Source organism: Cynocephalus volans, chromosome 4 (genome assembly GCF_027409185.1).
Source record: "Cynocephalus volans isolate mCynVol1 chromosome 4, mCynVol1.pri, whole genome shotgun sequence".
NCBI lineage: Eukaryota > Metazoa > Chordata > Mammalia > Dermoptera > Cynocephalidae > Cynocephalus > Cynocephalus volans.
The window spans coordinates 100,687,625-100,705,864 of NC_084463.1; the positions used below are offsets into that span (position 1 = coordinate 100,687,625).

An 18,240-nucleotide genomic window follows, 5' to 3' on the forward strand; every position below is an offset into this window, starting at 1 on the left:
GACCAGCAGCATCAACATCACCTGGAAACTTGTAAGAAATGCACATTCCAGGCCCTCACTCTAGACCTACTAAATCAGAAAACCTGGGGGTGGAGTCTAGCGTTTGTGTGTTTTTGTTGTTTTTGGTGGCTGGCTGATATGGGGTTCCAAACAATTTGTCTTTTAAAAACCCCTCCAGGTAATCCTGATGCATGCTAAAGTTTGAGAACCAATGACTTAGACAAGGGTTTGACAACGTGTTTCTATAAAGGGCCAGATAATAAACATTTTAGCTTCATGGACCCCGTTGCAACTACTCAACTCTGGCCTTGTAGAATTGAAGGAGCTATAGACAATATGTAAATTAATGACTATAGCTGTGTGCCAATAAACCTTTATTTACAAAAACACAAAGTGAGGTTTTGGAACTAGGTTGAAGTGGTGGTTGCACAAAATTGTGAAGGTATTAAATGCCACCGAATTATTTGTTTTAAAATAGCCTCAGTAAGTTATTAAAAACAAAACAAAAACAAAAACAGGAAGTGAGGGGGATTTGGTTCACCAGCAAAATTTGCTGACTCCTAACCAAGATCAACTTTCAATTTTTTACTTAAACTCATTCTAGGCAAACTTAATTAGCAGTTATGTGAACTCTACCTGAACACTTATGACAAGTCACTCACTACCCCACAAAGCAATTTATTTTACTTATGGACAGATCCCAATTCTATCTGTAATAGACTTTTTTCATATACAAAGCCAAAATCTCCCTCCCTATGACTTCCACCCAAGAGAGTTTACTTATGTTATGATCCTTTGCTTCACTTCAGGACTCCATGCCACATTACTTTTAAGGATGAGTCAGCTCTAATTGGAGAAATACAGAAGGGAAACATGCTTCTGTACTAAAGCACCAAAGAGAAAATAGAATCCCTTAGATTCTCCACAGGATGGGCCGATCTCTCCCTCTCTATCTCTCTTTCTCATATACACATAAACATACACACACACACATACACACACCAGCAGCAGCAGATTTTTATTAGATGGAGGATAATGAAGGTTAGCTCAAAGTGGTAACAAACTGGAAAGCACAGCCACGCCACAGAGGAGAGGAGGCATTCCTGGCTGTGAGGATGGGTACTTATTAAATCTAAGGATCACAGTATCCTGCTTAACTATAACCAGCCAGGAAGCTCTTCTCCCTGGCACTCAGTATCACCAGTGTTGGCATGAAAGGGTCTGCAATAGCTAGTTCAACTTGGCCAACAGTTCCTCCAGTTCTGGCCGAGCTTTGAACCTTCCCTTGAAGTCTTCTTCAGTGTGCTGGGAAGAAGGAAAAAAAAATAGGTGGGAATTACTGTAGAGCTTTTAGTTACCCAAATATGCACACATCCAAAAAAGGGCCCATCAGGTAGCTCTGTAGAAAATGATTCAGATTCAACTAACTTTTACTGAGTATCAACTAGGTACCAGATTTATATTAGGTACCAGGGATCTGAAGTTGAATCAGACTTCCTCCTTGCTTTCACTGAACTTACAGTCTGGTGAAAGAAGACAGACATATAAAAAACTAATGCCAAAATGCTACAACTATCACAATAGAAGCATTTAAAAAAGAAAGAGAATGTCAAAATTATCTATTTACAATAGAAATAACACTCACAGGAATTGGAATATTTTAAGTCAGCATGACCAGTACATTCTCTCCCTGTATGATCTATGTGAAACCCAAATAACAACCAGAAGAAGCTGGCACGCATGGACTCAAATCAACGGGAGCTGCATGATGCATATGGCAACGGTCTAAAATGACCTGACGTATGTGTCATAAGGATCATCTTGGCAACTGGATCCAAATACTCAGTATTTAGGCTAAGGTCCTTAATGTTTTGCAAGTTTTCCATGCCTGACCAAACATCTTTCTGGCTGGCATTCTGACTGAATTTATTCAGTCAGGCTACAGCAAGATCCAGGAAACTTCTCTCTAAAATATATTTTCCAATATGTGTTCTGATTTATTATATTGAATATAATCTTTTGTGTGTGTGTGGTGTGGCTACCCACAGGTTTTATATAATCTTTAATCATGTTCTTTCTGCTATGTGACTGCCTAAGATAATTTTGGGGTGTCAATGGGCTCACCCCTAATATCAGCATGCTGTGATGGAGGTCAGCTCCTGTGGTCCACAAAGCATCCTCCCTGATGCCTCAGAAGAACCAGAATAATGATCATGGTACCACCAGACTGCACACCTTTCCTAATTATTATCTGGGCTAAATTATCCACATTTCTCTGTTGTTCCTACAGCCAGGCAGTCCAGATCTTCTTATCCTTATTTTGAGCACAAGTAGGCCACTAGGGGGCCTCTTCTCAAACTAGAACCTACCTCCTTCACTGACAATTTGACTCCTTCAGGAAGATTGCTGTGTATTATTTCCAAGAAAATCTCTGCAAACGTAGCACTCAAACCGCTGATCTGCAAATGAAAGAAGATACTCTAAGGGAGGGCATTGAAAGCCAGGTGACTGGGCAGACATGGCATGGATTCAAATGCCAGCTCCAGGAGAGCTGGAGGGCCCTAGGGTGGAAGATAACATCCAGAGCTAGTTTCTGAGCCTGCCCTCTATGGGATTTCTCTAGCCATCTGCCAAGGTATTTGCCTGCTGAGGTGGTCACTGTCAATATTACTCCTACAGGCAATGGATGTCATAAATGGACCAAGAGTTACCAAGTCCAGGCTGACTTTCTGATTCAAATCAGGTGTACCCACATAGACCAGGGACTTGACTGTGTTGTCAATCCAGACATGAATCAGATGTGTGGTAGAAGAAAGAGCATGCAGGGGGCTGTGAGGACCTACAAGAGAAACACCTACCCAACTCAAATCAGGGAAGGTCAAAGAAAGCTTCCAGAGGAGGTAACATCTGGGTAGAGTCTTGAACAACAGGAGTAAACCAGGAGCACTCAACAATAGTGTGGAGGGTTTTTAGAAAACCCTCCAGAGGAAACAGGCATACCAGTGCTAGGAAGTTAAAACTAGTTCCATGTGTGGCTGGAATGAATGGGCTGTGAAGAGGAAAAGCAGGAGCAGAATCATGAAAGTACCTGAGTGCTAATCTAAACAGTGTAAACTTGGGCCGAGCCCGTGGCGCACTTGGTAGAGTGCGGCGCTGGGAGCGCTGCAACGCTCCCGCCGCGGGTTCGGATCCTATATAGGACTGGCCGGTGCATTCACTGGCTGAGTGCCGGTCACGAAAAGGACAAAAAAAAAAATAAAATAAAAAAAAAAAATAAATAAATAAACAGTGTAAACTTTATCCTATGGGCCTCAGTGCCAAGTCAGATCTGTCATATGATATAACACAAATAATTTATTCCTCATAACATTTAAAGAACCAAAGATTGTAAGTACATTATTTTAAAAATTAGAATATTTAGATTTAAGGTGTTACTACTTTAACATTCTCTCATTATTTTGATGTTATGTTTGAGTGGATCAAAAAGGGAACAGAATATATAATGGAATATTATTTGTCAATAAAAAGGAATGAAGTACTGATGCATGCTACAACATGGATGGACCTTGAAAACATAATGCTAAGTGTGAGAAGCCAGACACAAAAGGCCATATATCATACAATTCCATTTAAATAAAATGCCCAGAAGAGATAAATCCATTGAGACAGAAAGTAGATTAGTAGTTGCGAGGGGCTGAAGGAACAAAGAAAGAGGAGTGACTATTAATACATACAGGGTGTCTTTTGGGGGTGATGAAAATGTTCTAAAACTGATTGTGGTGATGGTTGCATTACTCTTTGAATATACTAGAAACCATTTAACTGTGTACTTTGAATGGGTGTATTGTACGGTATGTCCAGTATATTCTGAATAAAGCTGTTATTAAAAAGGAGGATGATGCTAAAGCTGATAAGCTATGAATTTTTAATAACTCTGGGCATCCTCATGGTGGTGTGGTTGTCACCCATCTGTTTCTGCAGGAAAAAATACAGGATAACTGCTAGAGCTAAAAGGAAACCACTGAGGGGTTTTGAACAGGAAAATGACAATGTGATCATACTGGTATGGAGGTAAAGCAAAGTGGATGGATCTGAAAGATTTTTAGGAGGTAGAAGCTATAGAATTTGGTGAATGGGCTGGGCAGTTAGCTCAGTTGGTTAGAGCATGGTGTTATAACACCAAGGCCAAGGGTTTGGATCCCTGTACCAGCCAGCCACAAAAATAAATAAATAAATTAATTAATTAAATTAAAAAAAAAAAGAATTTGGTGAATAAATGGATATCAGAGGACAAAGAAGGGTCAAGCATTAGCTCAAAGGTGCAGAAGATTATAGAAAAAGAGGAAAAGAAGCCCCTCTAGTTTTGCATACACTGAGTGTAGGGAAGGCACCTGTTTAGCGTTCTAATGAAGTCCAGTAGATAACTGGATATCAGGGTTGAAGCTCAGCCAACAGATCATAACTGGATATACATATACCTGGAGGTTATCAGTATACAATGATGGTCAGTGAGGCCAGGAGAATAAATGATATTGCATAAGGGGAAGGTATAGAAGGAGAGATGGAGGGGTCAAGAATTGAACCTTGGAGAACACCATTATTCGAGGGGCAGGAAAGAGGAAGAAAAGGGCATGAGAGAATGAGAAAAAATGGATAGAAAGAAGAACCAAAAGAAGCAAATACATTTGGGGTTCAGAATGCCTACCTGAACCACTCGCTCATGGGTGGTAAGGACTGCGTCCAGGAACATCTTGCTGCCTTGGTCCGGCAGCCGCAACATCTCCATGGTTTTGGTGGGCATTGCAAAACTGTGGGAAGAAGGAGTCAGCTATTGGGAAGGTTCACTTAAGCCAGCAGTGCCACTTCAATCAGGATAGTCTATGAGTACAGCCACTACTGCATGCAATAGCTCCTGGAATCTAGGGAATGCTTATCTGCAGCCAGGAGCAAACTAACCAGATCCCTTTTACCTCCTCCAGAAGTCTCTAAACTCCCTGAAGGAACAGATCATGTCTAATGCCCTTCTGTATCCCCAATCATGCTTAATACATATTCTGAATACAACATGGTGATTCAAGGTCAAAGGTTTGGATCCTCATACTGGACAGCCGCCAAACAAAAACAAAAACAAAAATTAGTGATTAATAAATATTTGCTGCTACTGAAGAACAGCCAGTTCTAAAAGAATCAAGCTCATCAGTAGGCACGCTTTAGAAGCTAACATTGGGTATCTCACTTGTTCTGGAAAAATAAGGCATGAAACCCAATTGTTCTAGAGCAAGATTTCTCAACCTTAGCACTACTGACATTTTAGACTGATAATTCTTTGCTGTGGGGGCTGGCCTATACATCCCTGATGGATTTTGGACGTGACCCACGCCATTGTACACACAATAAGCACCAGCACGAAACAGCCGCCAGCCTCATCTTCCACTCCAGCACCAAGCCCCTCCACGCTTCCCTTCACGAGAAACTTCCTGACTTAGAAACAACTTTCTGGCTTCCGCATCGGCACAGTTCTCCACCCAGTTACATCAACCTAATGGTCCCTCCCCCGTACATTTCGCACCCAACAGCTAATATAGACTCTTGAAAACCCACTGTTGTTGATGTCTTCCATTTTGAAGGCAGCGCCGGGCTGCCTGCCACTTTGAGCACAGCCCGGCAGATTTTCTTCCTTTAATAAAGCTTGAACAGTACCAGCATTGGCTCACTTTCTTTCAATCCCTAGCTTCTACGAACTGAATACCAGTAGTACCCCCCAAGTGGTGACAATCAAAATTAGCTCCAGACATTATTAAATGTTCACTGTAAGGGCAACATCACCCAGGTTGAGAACCACTGTTGTAGAGTCTATGTTTATTTTAATCAGCTTCAGCAGGTCTCCATGCTGCAATGAAAAGACTGGACTTGGAGTCCAATGTTGGCCCTGCCACTTATTAGCAATATTTACTTAAGTAAATCACTTCCCCCTCTGGGCCTCAGTTTCTTCATGTATAAATGAGATTACAATCTGGGCCTATCAATGGACAATTGTGAGGATCAGGTGTGGTGATGAGATAGGATTGACTAATCGCTACACAGAGATATGGTATTAGTATTGTGTCCATCTTACAGTGAGTAAATGCTGGGTATTGCAAACTCTTTCAGATAACCTCTCTAAATAATGTCCTCTCCCACTTTCCAGCACAACCTCTGATCTCCTCTTCTTCCAATTCAAATATAGTGATAACTTCCTGATATAAAAAATGGAGACAAAATCATAGACTTCTTATGAAAGATCGAATAAAATAATTACGTAAAATCAGAAAAGTAAAAAGCACTCTAAAATACTACTTTTCTTTTTCGGCATTCTGCAGATAAGATTGACTGACTAAAGTGGGACTTGTCCAATCCTGCCATTAATCATGGATTTTATTCTTCAACACTTACTTCAGCAAAATTTCATTGGTTTTACTTATTTATTCATTCATTCAACAAACATTTACTAAAAGCCTTTTCTGTCCTAGGCACTCTGGTGGGAAATACGCAGTCTATGCTTTCAAAGAGCTTTTAGAGACAGGTAAGTACACAAACACCTGTACTACAGTAAGATAAAGGCAATAAAAGGTATTTGCCTAATATTATAGGGACAAGAGGGAGAGAAGAAGGGCTCAGGGAAGGCCTTAAAGGTGAGGTAGTGATTTATCAAGATGTAAAGAATGTGCAGCAGTATCTACAATGGCAAGGAGGCACGAGAGGCCCTCAATGAAAACCAACAGAAAAGCAGACATAGTTTGATAAAGAATTACTGGGAACTCTGGTAATTTCAAAGTAGAACAGGCCTTTGGGTGGTAAGAGTACAGGTAATTTTTCTTCAGTATCTATACTTTTCTGTACTTTCCATATTTTCTGTAATAAACATTACTTGGATGATCAGACATTAAAACTGAAGGAAAGAAATGAAATAATTGAATTTCAAGAGTCAACATAACATGAGAAAATAGTGCTACCTTTGGAGAGTATCGCCTGGGAAGGAACACTAGGGAGCCTGTTGGGGTGCTGGGGAACTCAGAATATGTGGACTTCACTTTATATGTTATACCTCAATTTTATTTTATTTTATTTTATTTATTTATTTATTTTTAAAAAGATGACCGGTAAGGGGATCTTAACCCTTGACTTGGTGTTGTCAGCGAGCTAACTGGCCATCCCTATATGGGATCCGAACCCATGGCCTTGGTGTTGTCAGTACCACACTCTCCTGAGTGAGCCACAGGCCGGCCCTATACCTCAATTTAAAAAAATATAAGTGAATAAAAAAAAGAAAAGAAAAGAGTAGTCTCACAGAGTGATGCTAAATGATGCTTTTCCTCTCCAGGGAGCTCAGGGGCTAGGTCATCTTCAGGCTTGGAATTTCTTCCCTGATGAGTAAGATTTCCATATTCTCAGGCAACTGCTCAGCAGGGGATGAAGGCAAATTAAGGGACCCCCATAAGAGGCCTCTTCTTTCCTTTCTTTCCGGGTCAGTTGCCGCTGCAGCAATGCAGACTATTTACAGAACAAAAGCTGGAACACTGCTCTCAAGCCCAATTGCAATTCAAGGTCACGGCCATCATCTCTACCTACCTCTCCCCACTCCCAGAGGAAAAAGAGATCAAAATGAAGTGAAAATCAGAAGAAAATAATTTCATCTCTAAAAAGCTGGGCAGTGAGAATGCCTAACAATACAATAATCTGAAAACTTCAATCAATGCAGAGAAGTGAGTCACTAAAAACAAACAGCTCTTTCTGCTCTGAGCTATTTGGAGCAAAGAGCCAGGAAAGAGGCAAAAAGCAGCATATCATTCATTCTGTTGTTCTAGGAATCTTATCCATGCCTATTAGACCTCAATCCACATCAACAAATATTTATTCAGTGCCTACAATGTGTGAGGTACTTGGCAAGGTCTTAGGGTTAGACCACTAATGAAGACAGAAACAGTCCTCACCCTACAGAACTTAGAGTTTAATAGGAAAGATCAATAATAGTCAAGTAATTACAAGGGTAAAGAAGGCATATTACAAAAGGGAAGTTATATACCCTTTATTTCTCCTAAATATATAACATAAGGATCTAACTTAATTAGGTTCCCTGAAGAAGTATCATTCAAGATGACACCTAAGAAAAAAAGTAGGAAGGCCGGCCCATGGCTCACTTGAGAGAGTGTGGTACTGATAACACCAAGGCCACTGGTTTGAATCCCTATATAGGGATGGCCGGTTAGCTCACTTGGGAGAGCGTGGTGCTGACAACACCAAGTCAAGGGTTACGATCCCCTTACTGGTCATCTTTAAAAAAAAAAAAAAAATGCAGCCAGAACTTTTTACAGGCGAGTTTTTACAAGCAGCATCTTTAAAAAGAGCATTTCTGAAAATCTGTAACACTATTCCAGGGAGTTGATCCACTGTAGGAAAGACAGTAATCTTCTGTGAATGACATTTAATGCCTCTTTGCCACCACAACCTCTGAGAAGCTACCCCTGATCCCTGCCAGCTAAAAAAAAATCTTCATTAATTATTAGTAACATTACTTACAGTGTTTACAGTATGCCAATGTCTATACTAGGTGCTGTCATGTACTATCTTATTCAATTTTCAGAATCCAAAGAAATAGAAAAATTATCATCCACATTAAATCGATGAGGAAACTGGGCTTCAGAATTTCCCAAGGTCATATTGCTAATAACTGGTAGAGCTAGAATGTGAATGCAGGCAGTTTGATTCCAGAACTTGCACTCTTAACCACTTATTTTTCCAACTGGAGTCACAGACAAGCTGCCAAGGAGCAAACTGATTATCATCAGACAATGACAAGATAAGAAGTGTTCACCACTCGCTAAATACACTGTTTAATTCAGCCAACTTTTTTTTTAATAGCAAGAATTTCTTGATGAAAGAAACAAAATATTAATGTACATTTTGGCATAAGTTCCTTATATCTTCTTGGAGTGGAACTCTGAGAAGCATTGCTCTAAATTACTCTGCTACTGTGCCTACTTTTTTTTTTTTTTTTTTTTTAAAAGATGACCGGTAAGGGGATCTTAACCCTTGACTTGGTGTTGTCAGCACCACGCTCAGCCAGTGAGCGAACCGGCCATCCGTATATGGGATCCGAACCCGAGGCCTTGGTGTTCTCAGCACCGCACTCTCCCGAGTGAGCCACGGGCCGGCCCGTACTGTGCCTACTTAAACTGACATTGCACTTAAACTTTCACGTACCACCTTTCACATTATGTTATAATTATTTCTCCCAGTGTGTACGTATGTGATGTATGTGTATGTGACCTGCATGTATGTATAATCCCTGAAATCAGGGAGATTCAGTCAGAATGTCTACTGCAGTACCCATCACATAGCAAGAAAAGGCTCAATCAATAGTTTTTGGATTAATTAATTAAAATCACTATCACTGAACTTTAGGAAATGTGTACAACACAACTGGATTGGATAGTCATATTCAGGAACCTGTCATTCTTTCAACAATGAATGAATGTCTACCATGTGGCAGGCCTTGTGCTAGATGCTAAAGAAACAAAGAACACTGTCCCCATCAAGAAGGAATGCTCGGTCAGGGGGAAGGGGAACTGACACACAAATAGATCATTATATCCCAGAGCTCATGAAAGAGGTGTGTGACAAGTGCTGAAAGAGCAACCAAGTCTCTGGAGTGTCAGAAAGAGATAGAGCACATTTTTAGGCTTAAAAGAATTGAAGTACTGTCAGCTGTGAGAGATGAAGTCACAGCTTATTATCAAATCTTCTAAAGAGCACTTTTAGCATAGTTGCACTCTAAGTTGAAAGGTTTAAAAGTTCAAATTTGGCTTAGCGACTTAAAATAAGACCATACATAATTAAACATACTGGAGTAAGGAAGAACTGTGTTTAAATCCAGGCAACTTACTGGTTCTGTGACTTTGGGTCTTTCTCAGCCTTGGTTTCCTCATCTGTAAAATGGGAATATTTACTAATATCTAATGAGTAAGGAAGTATAATTTTTGCCATATCCACATACCATGTCATGTACCACTTTGCCACAATGGCAAACTACCTAAGCTAGTATTTATTAAATATTTTTCTTTTAAACCAACTCACTTTTAAAAAAATTAATTTTAAAAAGAAATGAGATATAGAACAACTTGGAACTATGCATTGCTGGTGAGATAGTAAAATGGTATAGCCATTTTGGAAAACAGTTTAGTAGTTTCTTATAAATTCAGACATACACTGCACTTACCATTTGACACAGCAATCACACTCCTAGAGAAATGAAAACTTAAGTTCTCACAAAAGCCTGTACATATTTATAGTGACTTTATTCATAATTGCCAAAAACTGGAAACAACACAAATATCCTTCAATAAGTGAATGCATAAACACGGTACATCCTTTCAATGAAATGCTACTCAGCAACAAAAAGAAGCAAACTACTTGGTACAACAAAGGCATGGGTGAATCTCAAACACATTATGCTAAGTGGAAGAAGCCAGACTCAAGGGGAAAAATACTGTATGATTCCATTTACTGACATTCTGGAAAAGGCAAAACCATAGAGACAGAAAATAGATCAGCAATTGCCAGGGACTAAGGATAGGGGAAGGGTTTAACTACAAAGGCAGGAGAGAACTTCTTGGGATGATAGAAATGTACTAAATCTTGATTATGATGGTATTTACGATGTACATCTATCAAAGTTCACGGAACTATTCACTAAAAGGATGAACTTTACAGAATGAAATTATACCTCAATAAGCCTGAATTTATATCGTGACTGTTAATTTAAAAAGAGTATCAGCTGCCATAAATAAAAGGTAGGTCAAAAATAAATACAATGAAAACAAAATAAATGTTATAAAATTCTAACTAGATATTAGTGCTTGCCAAAGATTCCAAGCCTGAGGTCCTCTCTGTTACAAAGATTAGGAAGTGTTAGGGCAAGGACATACCAACACCACACTGAGAATTTCTCCTTGACATAATTAGGCTGAATGAGAATTAAAAAGGAAAGAAATTTCTAATCATGTGATTTAACATTATTTAAGGCAAACCACAGGTCATCCCATATTGTTAGGGACACTGAGATAAGATATGTAAAGTGCCTGGCCTGGAGTAGGTCGTCAGTAAATGTTAGCTCCCCTCTCCTACAGTTTTCCAACAAATCCAAAGAGTACATGAAAAGCAGAGCAGGCAAAGACTATCTAAATAAATGGAAAGAAACGCTGTGTTAATGGATCAGAAGACTTAATATAGACAGTTAAAGTTTCAATTCTCCCCCAAATTGATCTACAGATAAAACTCAATCCCAACAAAATCCTCTCAGGCTTTTTTTCTGTAGAAATCAACAAGCTAATTCTAAAATTTTAAATGAAAAATCAAAGGACCTAGAACAGCCTAAATAATTCTGAAAAAGAAGAAAACAAAGTTAGAGTTTCAGTAATCAAGCTACAGTAATCAAGACTGTGTGGTATTCATGTAAGATACATATATCTCTCAATGTTACAGAACAGAGTCCAGAAATAGACCCACACATACAGGGTCAATAGGCTGTCAACAAAGGTGCTAAGATAATTCAGTGGTGAAAAAAATCTTTTCAACAAATGGTGCTGGAACAAACTGGATATCCATATGCCAAAAAAAAGAAAGAAAGAAAGAAAGAAAAAACTTTGACCCATATCTTACACCATATACAAAAATAATCCAAAATGGATCACAGATCTAAGTGTAAAACTTAAAACTATAGAACTTTTAGGAGAAAACATATGAGAATATCTTTGTAACCCTGGGGTAGGCAAAGATTTCTTAGATATGACACCAAAAGCACAAACCATTAAAAAAAAAAAAAAATTAATAAATTCAACTTCATGAAACTTAAAAAACTTCTGCTTTTCAATAGAAACACTGTTAAGAAGACAACAAGATAAGTCATAGACTGGGAGAAAATATTTGCAAAACATATCTGAAAAGGAACTAGTATCTAAAAAGATAATTTTCATAACTCGATAAGAAGAAAACAATCCAATTTTAAAAATGGACAAAAAGGGCCAGCCCGTGGCTCACTTGGGAGAGTGTGGTGCTGATAACACCAAGGCCACGGGTTCGGATCCCTATATAGGGATGGCGGGTTAGCTCACTTGGGAGAGCGTGGTGCTGACAACACCAAGTCAAGGGTTAAGATCCCCTTACCAGTCATCTTTAAAAAAAAAAAATAGACAAAAGATTTAAAGAGACACATCATTAAACATATACAGATGGCAAATAAGCACATGAAAAGATGTTTAACATCATTATTTATTGGGGAAATGCAAATTAAAACCACTATGAGACACCACTATATACCTATTAAATAGCTTTAAAAAAAATTGACAATTCCAAGTGCTGACCAGCATGAGGAGTTACTGGAACTCTTATATATTGCTAGAGGGAATATAAAACGGTGCAGCCACTTTGGAAAACAGTTTGGCAGTTCTTTATTAACTTAAACATGAACTTACTATACAATCCAGAAATCCCAGTAAACTGGAACCAGTCCAAATGTACACCAGCTGGTGAATGGATAAGCCAGCCTAACCATCCAACAGAATATTACTCAGCAACAAAATACTTTCAAAAATCTGTACATGTTCATAGTAGCATTTTTCACAATAGCTAAAATATGGAAGCAACATAAGTGTCCATCAGATGAATGGATGAATGGGTATGCAAAGGTGGTATATACATACAATGAAACCTTATTCGGCCTTAAAAAGGAAGGAAATTCTGATACATGCTACAACGTGGATGAAATTTTTGAACATTATGCTAAATGAAATAAGTCAGTCACAAAAAGACAAATACTATATGATTCCACTTATATGAGGTAGAATAGTCAAAATTGGAGACTAAAGTAGGATGGTAGTTGTCAGGCTGCAGGGGAGGAGAGAATGGGGAGTTGTTTATCGGGTAAAGAGCTTCGGTTTTACAAGATGGAAGGAGTTAATGGAGATGGATGGTGGTGATGGCTGCACAACACTATGAATGTATTTGATATCACTGAACTGTACATTTAAAGATGGTTAAGATGGCAAACTTTATATTATGTATATTTTACCACAAGAAAAAAAAATTGCAGGGCCGACCCTGTGGCTCACTCTGGAGAGTGCAGCGCTGGGAGCGCAGCAGCACTGGGATCGCCGAGGCCGCGGGTTCGGATCCCTATATGGGGATGGCCGGCGGGCTCACTGGCTGAGCGTGGTGCGGCCAACACCACGCCAAGGGTTACGATCCCCTTACCGGTCACAGAAAAAAAAACAAGAAAAAAAAAATCGCAAAATCATGGCTGAATCTCATACACATTATTAAGCTAAGTGAAAGAGGCCATACACAAACAGCTACATACTGTGTGATTCCATTTATGCGATATTCTGGAAAAGTTAAAATAGTAGGGACAGAAAATCAATCAGTGGTTGCCAGGGAACTTTTCGGGTCAACAGAATTATTCTACAGTTCAACTGCAGCAAATTATAGACCTAAAAAGAGTGAATTTTACTACATGTAAATTATGCCTCTGAAAGCTGATTTAACAAAAAAGTAGAGCATGCTACCCACACCAAGAATATCCCATACAAAGGCATCCTTCATACCTTTCCTCAACTTTAATGGAGAGATGGTTGCAGAGGTTGTGAACGTACTGGGCATAACTCTCTGCCAGGGTCATGTCGTATGCAGTCATGTGAATGTTTAAAACCCCATATTCATAATCTGTCCCCAAATTAATGGGTCTCACTTCCACTTTTCCCTTCTTCTTCTTGGGCTGAACAGAAAACAAATAAAAAGAGAAAGTAAATCAAAGGACTATATAAGAAATTTTAATCATACCATCTTGATATTAAAAGAAAAAAATCTTCTGGGAAGATTCAAGCTGAAGTTCTCCTGGGAAGGAATGGGCAGCTTCCTTTGCTAGTCTGGGTTGTGACATCAACCAATGCAAGGACGAAGAATATTGTTGTCATTACTTTAACATGAATACATGTGACTATTACCTTGTATTGAGACCTACTTCCCGTCTCTGGCCCTCTGTTTCTCAATTTGTAAATTGATAGGGCCAGATCTGTAAATTAAAAGATTCTTAATCTAGAACCCACAGATGAATTTCAAGGGGTCTGTGAATTCATATGCAGTGTCTTATACGTACTTTATGTGGGTAGAGAATCCTTAGCTCTCATCAGAATCTTAAAGAAATCAACAGCAAGGAATCTCAGCATTAGTTCTCTTACAGCCCTCCTAGCTCTGAAATTCTGTAATAATCTATACAGCCTTCCTTTTGAGAACTGAGAGGTAAAATAATTATTTTATTTCCACCTTTCTCTTTCATATAAAGATTGCTTCACTATATATCAACCTGTGCAGGCTGCTGCTATAAAAAGTTAAAATGAGGCCTGGGAAGAGATATTTAACACAACACACATCAGGATGAAGAAAGTTTGTCAACTGAAAATAATCTGACCTAAATGCCCATCAAGAGGAGAACTTGTTAAATAAATTATGCAGCTGTAAGAAGAAATAAGAAACTTCTTTCCAAACTGATGTGGAAAGGTCTTTAAGAAAAATTAAATGATAAAGGCAAACTGTAAAATAACGTGTTCAACATATTGCCACACATATAAAAAGGGTGAGTGGGAGAGATGTATGGGAGTGGGATGGGGCGGGTGTGTGTGCATGTGTGCTCATGTGTGTAATTACATAGAAACTTGCTTGCTTGCATATCCAAAAAATATCTCTGGAAGGATGTACAAAAATACTAATATCACTGGCTGCCAGTGAGGGAACTAGGAGGCTGGGGCATAGGGACAAGAAAACTTTTTTACTATTTTTTCCTATACATTTTTAATTTTAATAATGTAAACCATTAATCAATTCAAAATCAAAATCTCAAAATCTACTGTTTAAAATTTTCATTGCAACATAGTATTCATACTAAAACAATGCATAAACAAGTACACAGCTCAATGATTTTTCACAAATTAAAAATACCTGTATAATCATTATCCTAGACAGGAAATAGACCATTACCAGTATCCTAAAAGGTCTCCTGTCCCCCAAATTGGTAACCACTATACTGACTTATAAAACCATAGGGTTATTTCTCCTGTTTCTTTTTTTTTTCGTTTTTTCGTGACCGGCACTCAGCCAGTGAGCGCACTGGTCATTCCTATATAGGATCCGAACCCGCGGCGGGAGCGTCGCCGCGCTCCCAGCGCAGCACTCTACCAAGTGCGCCACGGGCTCGGCCCTATTTCTCCTGTTTCTGAAATTTGTGAAAGTGGAATGATACAGTACGTTCTTTTTTGTGTCTGGCTTCTTTCATTCATTACATTTGTAAGAGTCATCATGCATTATGTGAAACTGCATTTCTTTCCTTGTCAAGGCTCTAGTAGTCCACTGGATGAATATGCTACAATTTATCTATACTTTCTACTGCTGGTGGGAATTTGGGTTGTTTCCAGTATGGGGCCATTATGAATAGCACTGATACCAATGTTCCTGTAGGTATCTTTTAGTGAACAAATGTATTTCTGTTAGGGTTATACCTGGGAACTGAAATACTGACTTAAAATGTATGCATATGTTCATCTTTAATAGATACACTCAGTTTTACAAAGTAGTTTACAATTTAGTCTGCCACCAGTAGTGTATCAGTTCCAATTGCTCTACATTTTTGCAAAACTTAGTAAAGTTTGTTTGCTTTAGCCATTCTGTTGGGTATGTAGTGGTAATTCCTTGAGGTTTTAATTTGCATTTCTTTTATGTGTATTGAGCCTGATCATCTTCCCATATGTTTACTGGCCATTTGGATATTGTCTTTTATAACCTGCCTATTCAAGTATTTTGCACACACACACCCCCTTTTTTTTTGGCAGTTGGTGGGTACAGGGATTTGTTTTGCCCATTTTTAAAATTGGGTTGTCAATTCAAACTCAACAGTAAAAAAACCCAAAAAACAAATCATCGAATTTAAAAAATGGGCAAAGGAACTGAATAGACATTTCTCAAAGGAAAACATACAAATGGCCAACAAATTTATGAAAAAATGCTCAACATCACTAATCATCAGGGAAATGCAAATCAAAACCACTTTGAGATATCATCTCACCCCAGTTAGACTGGCTGTTATCAAAAAGACAGAGAATAAAAAATGCTGGTGAGGATGCAAAGAAAAGGGAACCCTTCTACACTGTTGGTGTGACGATAAATTAGTACAGCCACTACGGAAAACAGTATGGATGTTTTTCAAACAACTACAGATAGAACTACCATATGATCTAGCAATCCCACTTCTGAGTATATACCCAAAGGAATGGAAATCATCATGTTGAAGGGAAACCGGCACTCCCACATTTACTGCAGATCTATTTACAATAGCCAAACTATGGAACCAACCTAAATGTCCATTTACGGATGACTGGATAAGGAAAATGTAGTATATATACGCAATGAAATACTACTTGGCCATAAAATAGAACGAAATTCTGCCATTCACAGCAATGTGAATGAGCTTGGAGAAAATTAAGTTAAGTGAAATAAGCCAGGCACAGAAAAGAAATACTACATATTCTCACTCATAAGTGGGAGCTAAAAATTAAATAAATAAATAAGAAAGAAAGAAAGAGAGAGAGAAAGAAAGAGAAACAAGAAAAAAGGAAACAACAATCACAATAATGCACTGAACTCTCAGGAGAGAACAGAACTGGGGTCACTAGAGGTGGGAAAGTGGGAAGAGGGGGTCAGTGAGAAATTGGTTAATGGATGCAAAGAATGATTACGTACTGTAATGATGAATAAGCTAGTTATCCTAATTTGACAATTACATATTGTACATGAGTATCTGTAGTCAACTCTATATCCCAAAAACATGTATAAATCAATTGTTTCAATAAAAATAAATAAATAAAAGAAAATTGGGTTGTCTTCCTTTCTCATTGATTTACAGAGGTTCTTTATATATTCTAGATATGATCCTTTGCATGTAACTGCAAGTATCTTCTCTCTGTAGATTCTCTTCTCACTTTTTAGTAGTGAAGTTTGATGAGAAGTTATTTTTAATGTAGTCCTATTTATTTATTTATTTATTTTATGGTTATAGTGATTTTTGCATCTTGTTTAAGAAATCTTTGCCTACCTTAGGATCATGAAGATATTCTTGTATTTTATCTTCTAGCAGTTTTATCATTTTATCATTTACATTTAGATCTACAATCCATTTCTAAGTGATTTTGTGTACAGTGTGAAATAGGAATCAAGAGTCATTTTTCTGCATATAATCATCCAGCCCAAATGATCCAACACCATTGCACCGCAGTGTCATCTTTGTCATGCTATATGTGTCCATAGATATGTGGATCTGTTTCTGTAGTCTTTATTCTATTCCATTGGGTTATTTGTCTATCCTTAAGACACCACCACACTGTCCTAATAATTGGAGATTTACAGTCTGTTATTGGTAGAAATAGTTTTTTCAAGAAAAAAAAAATCTATCTCTACTTACATGTCTTAAGTCACCCCTACCTAACAGCCAACAGTCTAGTGGCTGCCGCAGAAGAATTGTTCCAGACAGAGCACCTGGAGTGGTTCCCTCACACTGTGGCGCTGCTCTCCAGGTCAGCTTAAGAGAGTAGGAACCCAATTTAGGGAAGCAGGAGGAAGACAAAAGAAATGTTCCTTTCACAAGGTCAGTAATACAAATGACAGACCTGATCTTACATAAATGTCTTGAGAAGTGAATAAAATACATTTTGTAAAGTAGTTAATACAATCTGTGGCACATGTTTAAACACTTGATAAATATTAACTTTTATTATTAATTTCATTTTTATATTTCTCATATCTAGCACAGGGCCTAGTAGAGAGAAAACATGCAATGAATCACTATTTTAGAATTTTAAAACAGGAAGGAATGTAGAGATGATTTTGTCCTGGCTCTTCATCTTTGCAGGGGAAAAATATAAAGCCCAGAGAGATTAAATATAGCCCCAGAGTCACACAGCCAGACAAGCAGATCCAAGAAATAAAATCCAGACCTCCTGACCCCCAGTACAGGGATTTTTCCACCGTAGCCTCCGCATTACTAAACTTCTTAACAAAGGGGGGCCCTGCCGGGAGGCAGGAGCCAAGGGCCACCACCCCCGCCTGCAACCAGGCAATGAGCACACCAAAAACACCAATTGACATGGGTGGCCCACCACAGCC

General features: G+C 38.5%; 1 protein-coding gene across 1 annotated transcript in view; it reads right to left on the reverse strand.

The window, feature by feature from the left end:
- Positions 1-993: 993 nt before the first annotated feature.
- The window catches only part of MRPL48 (mitochondrial ribosomal protein L48), a 48,245-nt gene continuing 30,998 nt past the window's right edge, over positions 994-18,240 (reverse strand). The window contains exons 5-8 of the mRNA XM_063094572.1: positions 13,638-13,807; positions 4,706-4,808; positions 2,370-2,459; positions 994-1,305 (exon numbers count right to left, since the gene is read on the reverse strand). Coding sequence (XP_062950642.1) covers positions 1,231-1,305; positions 2,370-2,459; positions 4,706-4,808; positions 13,638-13,807 — 438 coding nt within the window. The 3' untranslated portion in view covers positions 994-1,230. The remainder of the gene's footprint in view (positions 1,306-2,369; positions 2,460-4,705; positions 4,809-13,637; positions 13,808-18,240) is intronic.